Source organism: Hemiscyllium ocellatum, chromosome 13 (genome assembly GCF_020745735.1).
Source record: "Hemiscyllium ocellatum isolate sHemOce1 chromosome 13, sHemOce1.pat.X.cur, whole genome shotgun sequence".
Lineage (NCBI taxonomy): Eukaryota > Metazoa > Chordata > Chondrichthyes > Orectolobiformes > Hemiscylliidae > Hemiscyllium > Hemiscyllium ocellatum.
This window is the reverse complement of record NC_083413.1, coordinates 33,471,404-33,485,658: the sequence shown is the minus strand read 5'-3', so window position 1 is coordinate 33,485,658 and position 14,255 is coordinate 33,471,404. Positions and strand designations below refer to the sequence as shown.

The 14,255-nt window shown below is 42.8% G+C and overlaps 1 protein-coding gene across 2 annotated transcripts in view; it reads right to left on the bottom strand.

Annotated features, from left to right (window-relative positions):
• ttc14 (tetratricopeptide repeat domain 14) overlaps nt 1-5,607 on the bottom strand; it is a 63,078-nt gene extending 57,471 nt beyond the window's left edge. The window contains exon 1 of one of the 2 annotated variants that reach the window (XM_060834732.1): nt 5,303-5,607. In XM_060834732.1, coding sequence (XP_060690715.1) covers nt 5,303-5,439 — 137 coding nt within the window. In that variant the 5' untranslated portion in view covers nt 5,440-5,607. The remainder of the gene's footprint in view (nt 1-5,302) is intronic. The other variant, XM_060834733.1, reaches the window with a different exon arrangement.
• Between the last annotated feature and the right edge of the window lie 8,648 nt (nt 5,608-14,255).

Here is a 14,255-nt window from a genome sequence, read left to right as displayed (position 1 = left end):
GATACAGGGAGAGCTAATGATATGGATACAGAACTGCTTTGAAGGTATAAGACGAGTGTGGTGGTGGAGGGTTGCCTTTCGGACTGGAGGCTTGTGACCAGCGGTGCTCGGTCCACTGCTTTTTGTCATTTATGTAAATGAGTTGGATGCGAACATAGTAGGTATACTAAGTAAGTTTGCAGACGACACCAAAATTGGAGGTGTAATGGACAGCGAAGAGGGTTACCTCAGTGTACAATAGGATCTTGATCAGATGGGTTACCTGACCGAAGATCAGCAGAAGTTTAATTTAAATAGGTGTGAGGTGCTGTGGTTTGGAAAGGCAGGTCAAGGCACGAGTTATACACTTAACGGTAAGGACCTGGGAAGTCTTGCTGAACAAATAGATCTTGGAGTGCAGAATCATCGTTCTTTAAAAGTGGAGTCGCAGGTAGATAGGATAGTGAATAAGGCATTTGCTATGCTTTCCTTTATTGGTCAGTGTATTGAGTACAGGAGTTGGGAATTCACATTGCAGCTGTACAGAACATTGGATAGGCCACTTTTGGAATACTGTATGCAGTTCTGTCTCCCTCCTATCAGAAGGATGTTGTAAAACTTGAAAGGGTTCAGAAAAGATTTACAAGGATGTTGCCAGGGTTGGAAGGTTTGAGCTATAGTGAGAAGGCTGAATAGGCTGTAGCAATTTTCCCTGGAGTGTTGGACACTGAGGGGTGACCTTATAGAGGTTTATAAAATTATAAGGGGCATGGACAGGGTCAATAGACAAGGTATTTTCCCATGGTGGGTTAGTCCAGAACTAGAGGGCATAGGTTGGTACAATTACAACATTTAAGAGGCATCTGGATGGGTAAATGAACAGGAAGGGTTTAGAAGGATATGGGCCAATTGCTGAAAAATGGGACTAGATTAATTTAGGATATCTGGTCAGCATGGACAAGTTTGACTGAAGGATCTGTTTCCGTGCTGTACATCCCTCTGACTCTATGGCTCTATGTATGTTTCTGGTGCGTTATTAATGGAAGCATCAACTCACGCAAGGCTGCATGTCCAGCAGAATGACTGAGAGCTGTTACCTGTTGCAAGCATTCATCTGGGGACTGAAACCATGCCTTTGGATGATAGATAGCATACAGATGAAAAACAGGAGGGAGAAAAAGATGGATTTTGGGGGAGTCAAAAGAAAGAATTCATTACAGGTAATTTTGTGGCCATGAATGTAATCGTGAGAATGGGACCAGACACAGTTTTACAGAAAGATCATGAGATCAACTGTGTCAGCGAATGCTGTCAAAGATTAGGAAGCTTAAGTCATCATAGTCAAAGTCAAAGGATGTGGTTTGTGTCAGATTTGGGAGACAATGTGTGCAAGGATTTTTTAAAAGGAAAGGGAATTTGCAAGAACACAAAGTCAAGGATTTTTCCCCAGGTGTCAATCACACTTCTCCATCTGAACTGCATACCAAAATTTTACTCCCTTTCATGCTTTCACTTTAATGTCAGTAAGGTAATGGACCTTTTAATATCAAGTGTCATAAGATTTGTTTGGAAGTGTTTTTTCTTTAATAGCATTGCCTAGTGCCACTCTGAGTTTGAGCTCTTTTGTCCAATTTTGAATGTTCTATTCATGTTACTCACAAATAGTTCATATTTAACACAAGAGTTGAGGAAGAGAGGGAGAACATTGACTGCACAGACATCTAGAGGAGTGTTGCAAAGTTTGGCAATTGAAAGATTTTTAAGGCGAGGACAGAGATTTTAAAAAGACATGGGGCAATTCTGTTCTTACACAGAGGGTGGTTTGCCTGTGGAGTGAACTTCCTAAGGAAGTGATGGATGTAAGCACAATTACAAATTTTAAAAGACATTTGGATAAGTACATAAATAGGAAAGAGTTGGAGGAATATGGGTCAGGAGCATGCAGGTGGGACTAGATGAGTTTGGGATTATGTCTGGCTTGGACTGGTTGGACTAAATGATCTGTTTCCATGCTCTATGACCCTATGATCTTAGTGATATAATAGTCATGAGTCTGGGTTCCAACTAGAAGAGAATATCTGCTACAACAAGAGAAACACATAAGAAAACTTATGATACATACAAGAGCTTGTCAAGCATCAGCAAGACTGTACTAACGTAAGAATGAATAAAGCTTTGCATTATGATGAAGGAAGTCCAGGCCTAACACGAATAATTTTCAAATGGTCCAACAGAAAATCAAGACTAAAGTACAGGCTTACAAATGAAGGAAAAATAAACATGTCCAGCATGAGAGCAGTGATGCTCCAACTGCAAGAAACCCAGTCTGAATAACTAAAGGAAAATATTGCACATTTCATTTGGTATTTCTAGTGCTTCAAGAGTATCTATGCAGACAGAATGAAATAGTCAATGATCCTCCTGGAGTGTTAGTAATTGTAAATAATCTAATAATTTATCAAATCGGAAATTTGAGAAAGAAGCCAGCGCAAGCCACAAACAGAATCTAATGCGACTCATTGGGACAGCTCATCACATGAACTTGAGGTTCGATGGCAAAAAGAATTGCAAGTGAATATACTGACTGTAAAAAGACTTCAACCAGATCCTGATAAGATGAGCTGCAGCAGAGATGCACCAATCAACACACATGAAAATTGTGTAAAGATGCAAAAAGCATTCGGTGATATCGGGGTGCAGAACAAGATGCAGCTTTCACTCTCAAACTACTGATAACTAATGCTTAGGTACTACAATGTTAACAAAATGACTGTGCAGTGTGATGTTAGAAACAGAACTTGAAGCAACTCTCATGCCGTAATAATAACAGTTGTGTATTTCATGTCCTAGATGCAAACACAAATCAAACATCTGGACAGAGAAGGAACATTACCCGAAGCATGAGCAAATATTAGATTTTTTCCAATTCACATCCACAACCTTGGATTAATGAGTGCTCTAAAGATTGTGTGCAGAGACAGGCAGAAACGGGAGACTAGAATAAAGAATGGTGGGTCCTTCCCTTATAATTTTTTTCTCATTCACGATAACTGTTCTGTGAATTCTGAAATAGCCCCTTAAATACCTGCTCCTGCACTGGTTTGAACATGAACCCAATTTGCTGGGTAACTTTAGCCAGCTCTGCTTTCATATCCCTACATTTGCCTTTAAGGTTGAAATATGAGTCATTGCATCCAATCTTCTCACTTAAACTGAATGTATAATTCAATCATGTTATGATTGCTGCTGCTTTAGGGCACCTTCTCTACAAGAACATTAATTAATCATATCTTGTACGATACCTCGTCAAGAATAGTGGCTCTGTTTGATTCCAGAACATATCCCAAAATCTATGAACGCTTCACAAGACTCTTTTGCTGTATTTCTAGTCCATATACAGATTAAAATCATATGATTATCCTCTACTTTTCTCCTCATTGCAGAAAGCAGTAGCAGTCAATCCACCTTACACTACTGACTGCCACAAACATACATTCCTTTTTACACGGGTAAAAAATGAGGTCTGCAGATGCTGGAGATCACAGCTGAAAATGTGTTGCTGGTTAAAGCACAGCAGGTCAGGCAGCATCCAAGGAATAGGAAATTCGACGTTTCGGGCATAAGCCCTTCATCATTTTTACACCCCCACTTCAATTGATCGCTGTAGCTCAGTGCCATGGTCAGTTAGCTCAACCACTCTGCAGCCTTTACTCATCCAAGAGCCTCAAACATGTTGGATAATTGCAAAGGATGAAGTTCCTGCACACCAGATCCCTTCATCTGCCTCACTTATTGTCACACTCTTTTCCTTGACCAAAACAACTGCTCCGTAATTTTGCCACTTTGGCTCAAACTCCGAGCCAAAGCCGCTCATGCTGCAAACTATAGCTGTTTGTGCCCTCGATCACATAAGTATCCAGGAGATCCCACATGCTGCAATTGTGACACCATCACTTGGCCTGCCATCCCAATGTGTTTTGATCAAAATGAAAGTATTTCCTTTGTCATATACAGGTTATTAACCCTACCACTAGTTCCTCTACCATTTTAAATCTTAAGAATAAAACAGAATTTAACTACTGAGTGCAAGAGAAAGAAAGACAGAGGGGCTACTTAGCTAGACAGCTGGTTTACAATGTAATGAAGCCAACAGCATAGGTTTAATTCCCAGCCGAGTGTGGTGCTGGAAAAGCACAGCAGGTCAAGCAGTATCCAAGGAGCAGAAGAATTGATGCTTTGGGCATATGCCCTTCATCAGAATTCTTAATGAAGGGCTTATGTCTACCATTTCTGATGAAGGGCTTATGGCCGAAACATCGATTCTCCTGCTCCTCGGATGCTGCTCGACCTGCTGTGCTTTTCCAGCACCACACTTTCGACTTTGATCTCCACCAACTGCAGTTCTCGCTTTCTCCAGGTTCAATTCCTACCCCAACTGAGGTTACCCTCAAGTACTATCCCTCTCAATTCCCACCTATTGAGGCACAGTGATTCTTAGGTTAAATCACTACCATTTGTCCACCTAATGAGAGAGTAGCATGTTCTGGCACAGCTTTGGCAACATTGAACTTACCAAATCAGTATGTATTATGATAGCTCTGGTCAAATATCAACATTATTTCACTTTCTAAACATATTATCGTCAATCTCTGGTTTACTGAGTCTGTTTAAACACATGATTAAAGCAAGAGGTCCCAAATAATCACAAAGAATACATGGTGCTAAAGTTTCTATGTTCGAGACAGGAGGCCCAGGTTCAATTCCTGTCTGTTCCATAACAACTCTGGTACACTCTGATTAGAAAATACCTTCTCGACACATGTCAACCTTCCAATTGTGGCACACAGCCCTTTCCGTACGATGCGTTTTTTTCTTAAATATTAGTTCACCCCGAGGGAAAAAAAATACAATTTTCCTACATGCAGGCCAACTTCACGGCAAAAACGCAGCGGCAAAATAACGAGAGCTAAGTTTATGACGATATAGTGTTGACTCGAAATCTATTCCAGTAGACCGTCATTCACTGTAATAGGTAATATTGTAAAAAATTTAAAAATGTCATTAATCCAACAGGACTAGGAGATATACGAACAGCTGTGGACGATCGCAAAGACGTTCACGAAGTAAAATTGATGCTGCGCGACCATGATAACTCCTTCCAACAAACAGGGACAAAATAAACAGACTCAGGCCTACAGGGGTTCATTTTGGATGATTAGCACTTTTTGTTGCAGTTGAGTTATGATTGACAGCATTCCCTGCAACACTGCTGGCTGAAGTAGGAGAGAGGATGGTGAAGGTTAATTAAACCGTGACCGTATACCTGTGATGAATCGCTGTTTTCAGGAACTCGGTCGAAATGCTCTGGATGTCTGGGTTCTCGTATTGTTCACTTTTCAAAAGGGATAACAAGGCAGGCCCGTGATAACCCACCGACTGGCGCATGAGATCCCTGTTCATATTCAGGAGCAATTCAATTCCCGCTGACCAGACTCACTGGCATACTGCCTCCAGAAGTTAGTTGAGATGAAGTGAGAGTTACCACATTGAGCAGATAGGTGAAGCCCAGCAGACATTTCATCCAGTGTCAGAGGCACAACACACGCCTGCGCACTGGCCACCATTAGCCTCCAGTCGCCGCATGCGCATTTCCTCCCTGCTGCTAGTTCCTTCTGAGTTTGCGCACAATGAACTTCTCTCCCAGGCATCTATTCTGGGTTGTATTTTTTTGCCTGTTCCAGAGTAAGACGCTTTCTTAAACATCTACAGGCCATATGTTTCAGTTATTGCTGTTAGGAAGGGTTCCAGGATGTTAAACTGATAATAATGAAGGAATGGCTACGTAGGCTAGTGTGTGACTTGGAGGGAAACTTGCATTTGTGTGTGATCCAACACAAGGACTTCACTTCTGACAATACAGTTCTCCCTCAGGACTGCACTAGGATGTCAGGCTAAATTTTTTTTTCTATGCTCAAGTCATGAAGTGGGACTTGAACGCAAACTGAATTTGAATTTGAATCGAACTTATTGTCACGTGTACCGAGGCACAGTGCAAAGCTTTGTCTTGCAAGCAATACAGGTAGATCACATAGTTAAGTAGCATAGATGGTAAATAATAGGTAAGCAGCAGCAAAAATAAAAACACAGGTACAGGCGAATGTTAAGAGTTTGTGAGTCCATTCAGTTTTCTAATAGCAGTAGGGTAGAAACTGTTTCGAAACCAGCTAGTGCGTGTGTTCAGGCTTCTGTACCTTCTTCCCAATGGTACAGGTTGTAGAAAATCGTTGCCAGGGTGGGATGGATCTTTAAGAATGCTGGTGGCCTTTCCTTGACAGTGGGCCTGGTGGATGGATTCTATAGATGAGAGGTTGGCCTTTGTGATTGTCTGGGCCAGGTTCACCACTCTCTGAGCTTCTCCGATCTTGAATGGTAGAGTTGCCATACCAAGTAGTGACACATCCAGACAGAATGCTCTCATTAGCACACCTATAAAAGTTGGCAAGGGTATTCGTCGTTATGCGTCAGCTGCCTGAGGAAGAAGAGACATTGTTGGGCCTTTGTAACAGGTGCATCCACATGAAGAGTCCAAGAAAGCTTGTGGATGACCACTCCCAGGTGGTTGACACTCTCCACTCGTTCCAGCTCTGTGCTGTTAATGTGCAGGGGGGGCATGAGTAACATCCTGCTGAAAGTCAATAATGAGTTCCTTGGTTTTGCCGGTATTGAGAACTAAGTTGTTCTCAGTGCACCATTTTACCCGGTCTTCCACCTCTCGTCTGTAGTCTGTTTTGTCACCATCTGAGATTTGACTGACTATGGTGGTATCATCAGCGAATTTGTAAATGGCATTAGTCTGGTATTTAGTGACGCAATCCTGGCTATACAGTGAGTACAGTAGGGGGCTGAGTACGCAACCTTGGGGGGGGCTCCAGTGTTGAGTGTTGGTGACAATGAAATATTGTCCCTCGTCTTCACTGATTGTGAGAGTGGGGCTTGGTCTGAGTTAACTAAGTTTACTAATCAGTCTCAAGGGGATAATAGTGTTGAAGGCTGAACTGTAGTCAATGAGTAGGTTTCTTACATAGCCCTTAGTGTCAAGATGTTCTAGGGAGGAGTGAAGGGTAAGTGATATGGCATCTGACGTGGATCTGTTAGTCTGATAGGCAAATTGGAGTGGTCAAGAGTAGTGAGGAGGCTGGAGTTGATTAATGCCATGACCAGCCTTTCAAAGCACTTCATGACCACTGAAGTTAGGGCCACTGGATGGTAATCATTGAGACATGCTGCACAAGCCTTCTTAGGCACAGGGATGATGTCGACCCTCTTGAAACAGGCAGGGACAGTGGCCTGCTGCAGGGAGAGGTTGAAGATGTCTGAGAAGACCTCTGCCAGTTGATCTGCTCGTGCTGTGAGTGCACAGCCTAGTCCTCTGTCTAGTCCTATCACTTTCCTTAGATTCACACGAGGGAAAACTGATCTGAACGGGTTCATCAGGAATGTCGGAGTAGGTGTTACCTTTCTGCTGATTCCAAGGACTGATTCCAAGTTCATGAGTTAGAGAAGATAATGGGGGATAAGAGTGTTTCAGGAAGGATTAATGAGGGAAAGTATCCTATCTGTATTCTTAACCACCTTGTCAACCTGTCAATGTGTGCTTAAAAATTCCTCTGTTCTTTTCAAATTCTTAGTCGTTTTCTTAGGTAGTCTCTTGGGATCAAGATGATTTTCTGCTATTCCACTGTTGTGACTAAGGTCCAATACTGGATCCACAAACACTGCAACGGGTGGGCAGGTAATATTTGCAAAAATGGAAGGATGGGATATTTGCATTTTCACAGCACCTTGCACTGACTGTGCTTGCAAAACACACTTAAAACAGCTGTGTTATAGTTAAAAGTGTGGTGCTGAAAAAGCACAGCAGGTCAGGCAGCATCCTGACATTGATTTTCCTGCTTCTTGGATGCCGCCTGACCTGCTGTGCATTTCCAGCACCGCACTATTGACTCTAATCTCCAGCATCTGCAGTACTCACTTTAGCCCAGCTTTGTTAAATCTCAGCTACATCCCAGAATGAAACCTGACTTGTTCCATAGATCCATACAGTGCAGAAAAGGCCCTTTAGCTCATCAAGTCTGCACCACCATAACCACCATAACCACCAGTAAAGGTGCACTAATCCTAATTTCCTACATTTGTCCCATATCCTCGAATGTTTCAAGTGTACATCCAAGTATTTTTAAAGTATTTGTAAGATTTCCAACCTCTACTACCTTCCCGAGCAGACCATTCTACATTCCCACCAACCGCTGAGTGAAAAAGGTTTTTACTGAATACCCTTTGAAACTCCTGCCCATTCATATAAAACTGTGTTCTCTCGTGATTGACCCCTCAACCAGAGGGATCACAACTGCCCCTTTTGCACCCTATCTATACTCATAATCTTATACACCTCAATCATGTACCCCTCGGTCTTTTCTACTTTCCTTTATTGGTCGGTGCATTGAGCATAAGAGCTGGGAGGTCATGTTGCAGCTGTATAAAACATTGGTTAGGTCACGTTTGGATGTGCAATTCTGGTCTCCCTCTCATAGGAAAGATGTTGTGAAACTTGAAAGTGTTCAGAAAAGATTTACAAGGATGTTGCCAGGGTTGGAGGTTCTGAACTATAAATAGAGGTTGAATAGCTGGGATTGTTTTCCCTGGAGTGTCAGATGCCGGGGGTGACCTTATAGAGATTTATTAAATCATGAGGGGCAGAGATAGGGTAAATAGAAAAGGTCTTTTCACTTGGGTGGGAGAGTCCAGAACTAGAGAGCATAGGTTTGGGGTGGGAGGGAAAAGATTTGAAAGGGTCCTCAGGGGTAACTTTTTCACACAGAGGATGGTGTGTATGGAATGAGCTGCCAGAAAAGGCATCTGGATGAGTATATAAATAGGAAGGTTTTAGAGGAATATGGGCCAGTTGCTGGCAAATGGGACTAGATTATGGATGCAGGTTTACTCGCTGGAAGGTTCAGTTTCAGACGTTTCTTCACCATACTAGGTAACATCGTCAGTGAGCCCGCTTTTTATTTATGTAAAGATTTCCTTGCGTTGGTGATGCCATTTCCAGTGGTGATGTAATTTCCTGTGGTGATTATGACATCACCGACCCAAGGAAACCAAAACACATAAATAAAAAGCGGGCCATACCACCAATGCTTCATCCGGAGGCGCGCTGATGATGTTACTCAGTATGGTGACGAAATGTCTGAAACCGAACCTTCCAGCTCAGCGTGCAAACCTACATCCAGAACATCAACCTGAGCTACAAATCTTCTCAAAACTCGCTAGGGACTATATTAATTTAGGCTATCTGGTCAGCATGGATGAATTGACCTGAAGGGTCTGTTTGCTGTACATCTCTATGACTCTAATCCAAGCCGATCTAGTTTCTCCTTAAGGCTCAAGTTTTACATTCCAGGCAACATCCTGATGAACCTCCTCTATACCCCCTCCAGTGCTGTCTCATCCTTCCTGTAGTGAGGTGATCAGAACTGCATACAGTACTCCAGCTGTGGCCTAGTCAAAGGTCTGTACAACTCCAGCATTACCTCCTTACTCTTATACTTCATGCCACAACTGATGAAAGCAAGTGTGCCTTATTCATCCTTAGCTATCCTATTCACTTGCTCTGCCAATTTCAGGGATTTGTGAATAAATACCCCAAGATCCCTCTGTTCCTCTAAGCTACCCAGTGTCCTGTCATTCATTAGGTACTCCCTCATCTTATTTCTTCTTTCAAAATGCGTCACCTCACACTTGTCAGGGTTCAATACCATCTGCCACTGATCTGCTGATCTGAACAACCCAACTATATCTTCTTCTAAACTACAACCATTTTCTTCAATATTAACAAATCAATTTTGGTTTAGTCATAGAGTACAGCATGGAAACAGACCCTTTGGTCCAACCCGTCCATGCCGATCAGATATCCCAACCCAATCTAGTCCCACCTGCCAGCACCCAGCCCATATCCCTCCTAACCCTTCCGATTCATATACCCATCCAAATGCCTCTTAAAAGTTGCAATTGTACCAGCCTCCGCTACATCCTCTGGCAGCTCATTCCATACACGTACCACCCTCTGTGTGAAAACGTTGCCTCTTAGGTCTCTTTTATATCTTTCCTCTCTCACCCTAAACCTGTGCCCTCTAGTTCTGGACTCCCCGGCCCTTTTCTGAACCCTTTCAAGTTTCACAACACCTTTCCGATAGGAAGGAGACCAGAATTGTACGCAATATTGCAACAGTGGCCTAACCAATGTCCTGTTCAGCCACAACATGACCTCCCAACTCCTGTACTCAATAGGTAAAAAATGAGGTCTGCAGATGCTGGAGATCACAGCTGAAAATGTGTTGCTGGTTAAAGCACAGCAGGTTAGGCAGCGTCCAAGGAATAGAAAATTCGACGTTTCGGGCATAAGCCTGATGAAGGGCTTATGCCCGAAACGTCGAATTTTCTATTCCTTGGATGCTGCCTAACCTGCTATGCTTTAACCAGCAACACATTTTCTCCTGTACTCAATACTCTGACCAATAAAGGAAAGCATACCAAACACCTTCTTCACTATCCTATCTACCTGCGACTCCACTTTCAAGAAGCTATAACCTGCACTCCAAGGTCTCTTTGTTCAGCAACACTCCCTAGGACCTTACCATTAAGTGTATAAATCCTGCTAAGATTTGCTTTCCCAAAATGCAGCACAACACATTTATCTGAATTAAACTCCATCTGCCACTTCTCTGTCCATTGGCCCATCTGGTCCAGATCCTATTGTAATCTGAGGTGACCCTCTTCGCTGCCCACTACACCTCCAATTTTGGTGTCATCTGCAAACTTACTACTGTGCCTCTTATGCTCGCATCCAAATCATTTATGTAAATGACAAAAAGTAGAGGGCCCAGCACCGATCCTTGTGGCACTCCACTGGTCACAGGCCTCCGATCTGAAAAACAACCCTCCACCACCACCCTCTGTCTCCACCTTTGAGCCAGTTCTGTATCCAAATGGCTAGTTCTCCCTGCGTTCCATGAGATCTAAGCTTGCTAATCAGTCTTCCTTGGGGAACCTTGTTGAACGCCTTACTGAAGTCCATATAGATTACATCTACTGCTCTGCCCTCATCAATCTTCTTTGTTACTTCTTCAAAAAACTCAATCAAGTTTGTGAGACATGATTTTCCACGCACAAAGCCATGTTGACTATACCGAATCAGTCCTTGCCTTTACAAATACATGTATATCCTGTCCCTCAGGATTCACTCCAACAACTTGTCCACCACCAAGATCAGGTTCACCGGCCTATAGTTCCCTGGCTTGTCTTTACCGCTCTTCTTGAACAGTGGCACCATGTTTGCCAACCTCCAGTCTTCCAGCACCTCACCTGTGACTATCAATGATACAAATATCTCAGCAAGAGGCCCAGCAATCACTTCTCTAGCTTCCCAGAGTTCTCGGGTACAACTGATCAGGTCCTGGGGATTTATCCACCTTTAACTGTTTCAAGACATTTAGCACTTCCTCCTCTGTAATCTGGACATTTTGCAAGATGTCACTATCTATTTCCCTACAGTCTATATCTTCCATTTTCTTTTCCACAGTAAATCCTGATGCAAAATATTCATTTAGCATCTCCCCCATTTTCTGTGGCTCCACACAAAGGCCGCCGTGCTGATCTTTGAGGGGCCCTATTCTCTCCTAGTTACCCTTTTATCCTTAATATATATATATATATATATATGTGTAAAACCCCTTTGGATTCTCTTTAATTCTATTTGCCAAAACTATCTCATGTCCCCGTTTTGCCCTCCTGATTTTGCTCTTAAGTATACTCCTACTTCCTTTAAACTCTTCTAAGGATTCACTCGATTTATCCTGTCTGTACCTGAGATATGCTTCCTTCTTTTTCTTAACCAAACCCTCAATTTCTTTAGTCATACAGCATTCACTATGTCTACCACCCTTCCCTTTCACCCTGACAGGAATATACTTTCTCTGGATTCTTGTTATCTCATTTCTGAAGGCTTCCCATTTTCTAGCCGTCCTTTTACCTGCGAACATCTGCCTCCAATCAGCTTTTGAAAGTTCCTACCTAATACCGTCAAAATTAGCCTTTCTCCAACTTAGAACTTCAACTTTTAGATCTGGTCTATCTTCTTCCATCACTATTTTAAAATGAATAGAATTATGGTCACTGGCCCCAAAGTGCTCCCCCACTGACACCTCAGACACCTGCCCTGCCCTTATTTCCCAAGAGTAGGTCAAGTTTTGCACGTTCTCTAGTAGGTACATCCAAATACTGAATCAGAAAATTGTCTTGTACACACTTAAGAAATTCCTCTCCATCTAAACCTTTAACACTATAGCAGTCCCAGTTGATGTTTGGAAAGTTAAAATCCCCTATCATAACTACCCTATTATTCTTACAGATAGCTGAGATCTCCTTACAAGTTTGTTTCTCAATTTCCCTCTGACTATTGGGGGGTCTGTATACAATCCCAATAAGGTGATCATCCCTTTCTTATTTCTCAGTTCCACCCAGATAACTTCCCTGGATGTATTTCCAGGAATATCCTCCCTTAGCACAGCTGTAATGCTATCCCTTATCAAAAATGCCACTCCCCCTCCTCTTTTGCCTCCCTTTCTATCCTTCCTGTAGCATTTGTATCCTGGAACATTAAGCTGCCCATCCCTGAGCCATGTTTCCGTAATTGCTATGATAGCCCAGTCCCATGTTCCTAACCGTGCCCTGTGTTCATCTGTCTTCCCTGTTAGGCCCTTTGCATTGAAATAAATGAAGTTTAATTTATTAATCCTACCTTGTTCCTGCCAGCCCTGACTGTTTGACTCACTTCTGTTCTCAGCTGTACCCATCTCAGATCGATCTCTTTCCTCACTATCTCCCTGGGTCCCACCCTCCCACCTTACTAGTGTAAATCCTCCCAAGCAGTTCTAGCAAATTTTCCTGCCAGTATATTAGTCCCCTGCCAATTTAGGTGCAATCCATCCTTCTTGTACAGATCACTTCCACCCCAAAAGAGATTCCAATGATCCAAAAATGTGAATCCTTCTCCCATACACCAGCTCCTGAGCCATGCATTCTTCTGCTCTATCCTCCTATTCCTGCCCTCACTAGCTCATAGCACTGGGAGTAATCCAGATATTATTACCCTTGAGGACCTCCTTTTTAAATTTCTACCTAACTCTCTGTAATCTCCCTTCAGAGTCTCAACCTTTTCCCTCCAATGTCGTTGGTTCCAATGTGGACAATGACCTCCTGCTGGCCCATTTCCCCCATGAGAACATTCTGAACCCTCTCTGAGACATCCTTGATCCTGGCACCAGGGAAACAACACACCATTCTGCTTTTTCTCTGCTGGCCACAGAAACGTCTGTCTGTACCTCTGACTACAGAATCCCCTAACACAACTGATCTCTTGGAAGCCGACGTACCCCTCATTGCATGAGAGCCAGTCTCAATTCCGGAAAATTGGCTGTTTGTGCTACGTTCCCCTGAGAATCCATCACCCCCTACATTTTCCAAAACAGCATACCTGTTTGAAATGGGTATATCCACAAAAGACTCCTGCTCTAGCTGCCTACCTCCCTCTTACCCTTCCTGGAGTTAACCTATCTATGTGACTGTATCTGAGACTTTTCCCCCTTTCTATAGCTGCCATCCATCACATACTGTTGCTGTTGCAAATTCCTCATCGCTTCTGTCTGTCTCTCCAACCAATCCACTTGATCTGACAAGATTCACATCCAACAGCATTTATGGCAGATATAATCTGCAGTAACTCTTAAACTCTCTTTAAACTCCCACTTCTGACAAGAAGTACATATCACTGCAAAGGCCATTTTTGCTCCTTTACAATCTACAGACCCAGAAAATAACACCATCTTATTCCTCTCCAAACACTGCCCCAGGATAAATTAATAGCTATGGCTTATATTTTAAGTTTAATCAAGAGACTTATCTTCAAAAACCAATAATCAAGAAAGAATCCACTGTACCCACTACTGCAACCTTTCTCTTGGACAGACTTAAAACAACAATTAACTTATCTGATTCTGTGATGTGAACTTCGCCCAACAGTTCCTCCAAGATTAGTTGTGAATTTCAATGTTTGTTAAATTTCCCAGATGCACTCCGATGTCCAGCAATACAAAATTCAAACAGCAAAGCCGATAACTGTGCGTCTGCAAACTTGTTTAACGTTACCCCCACATTTT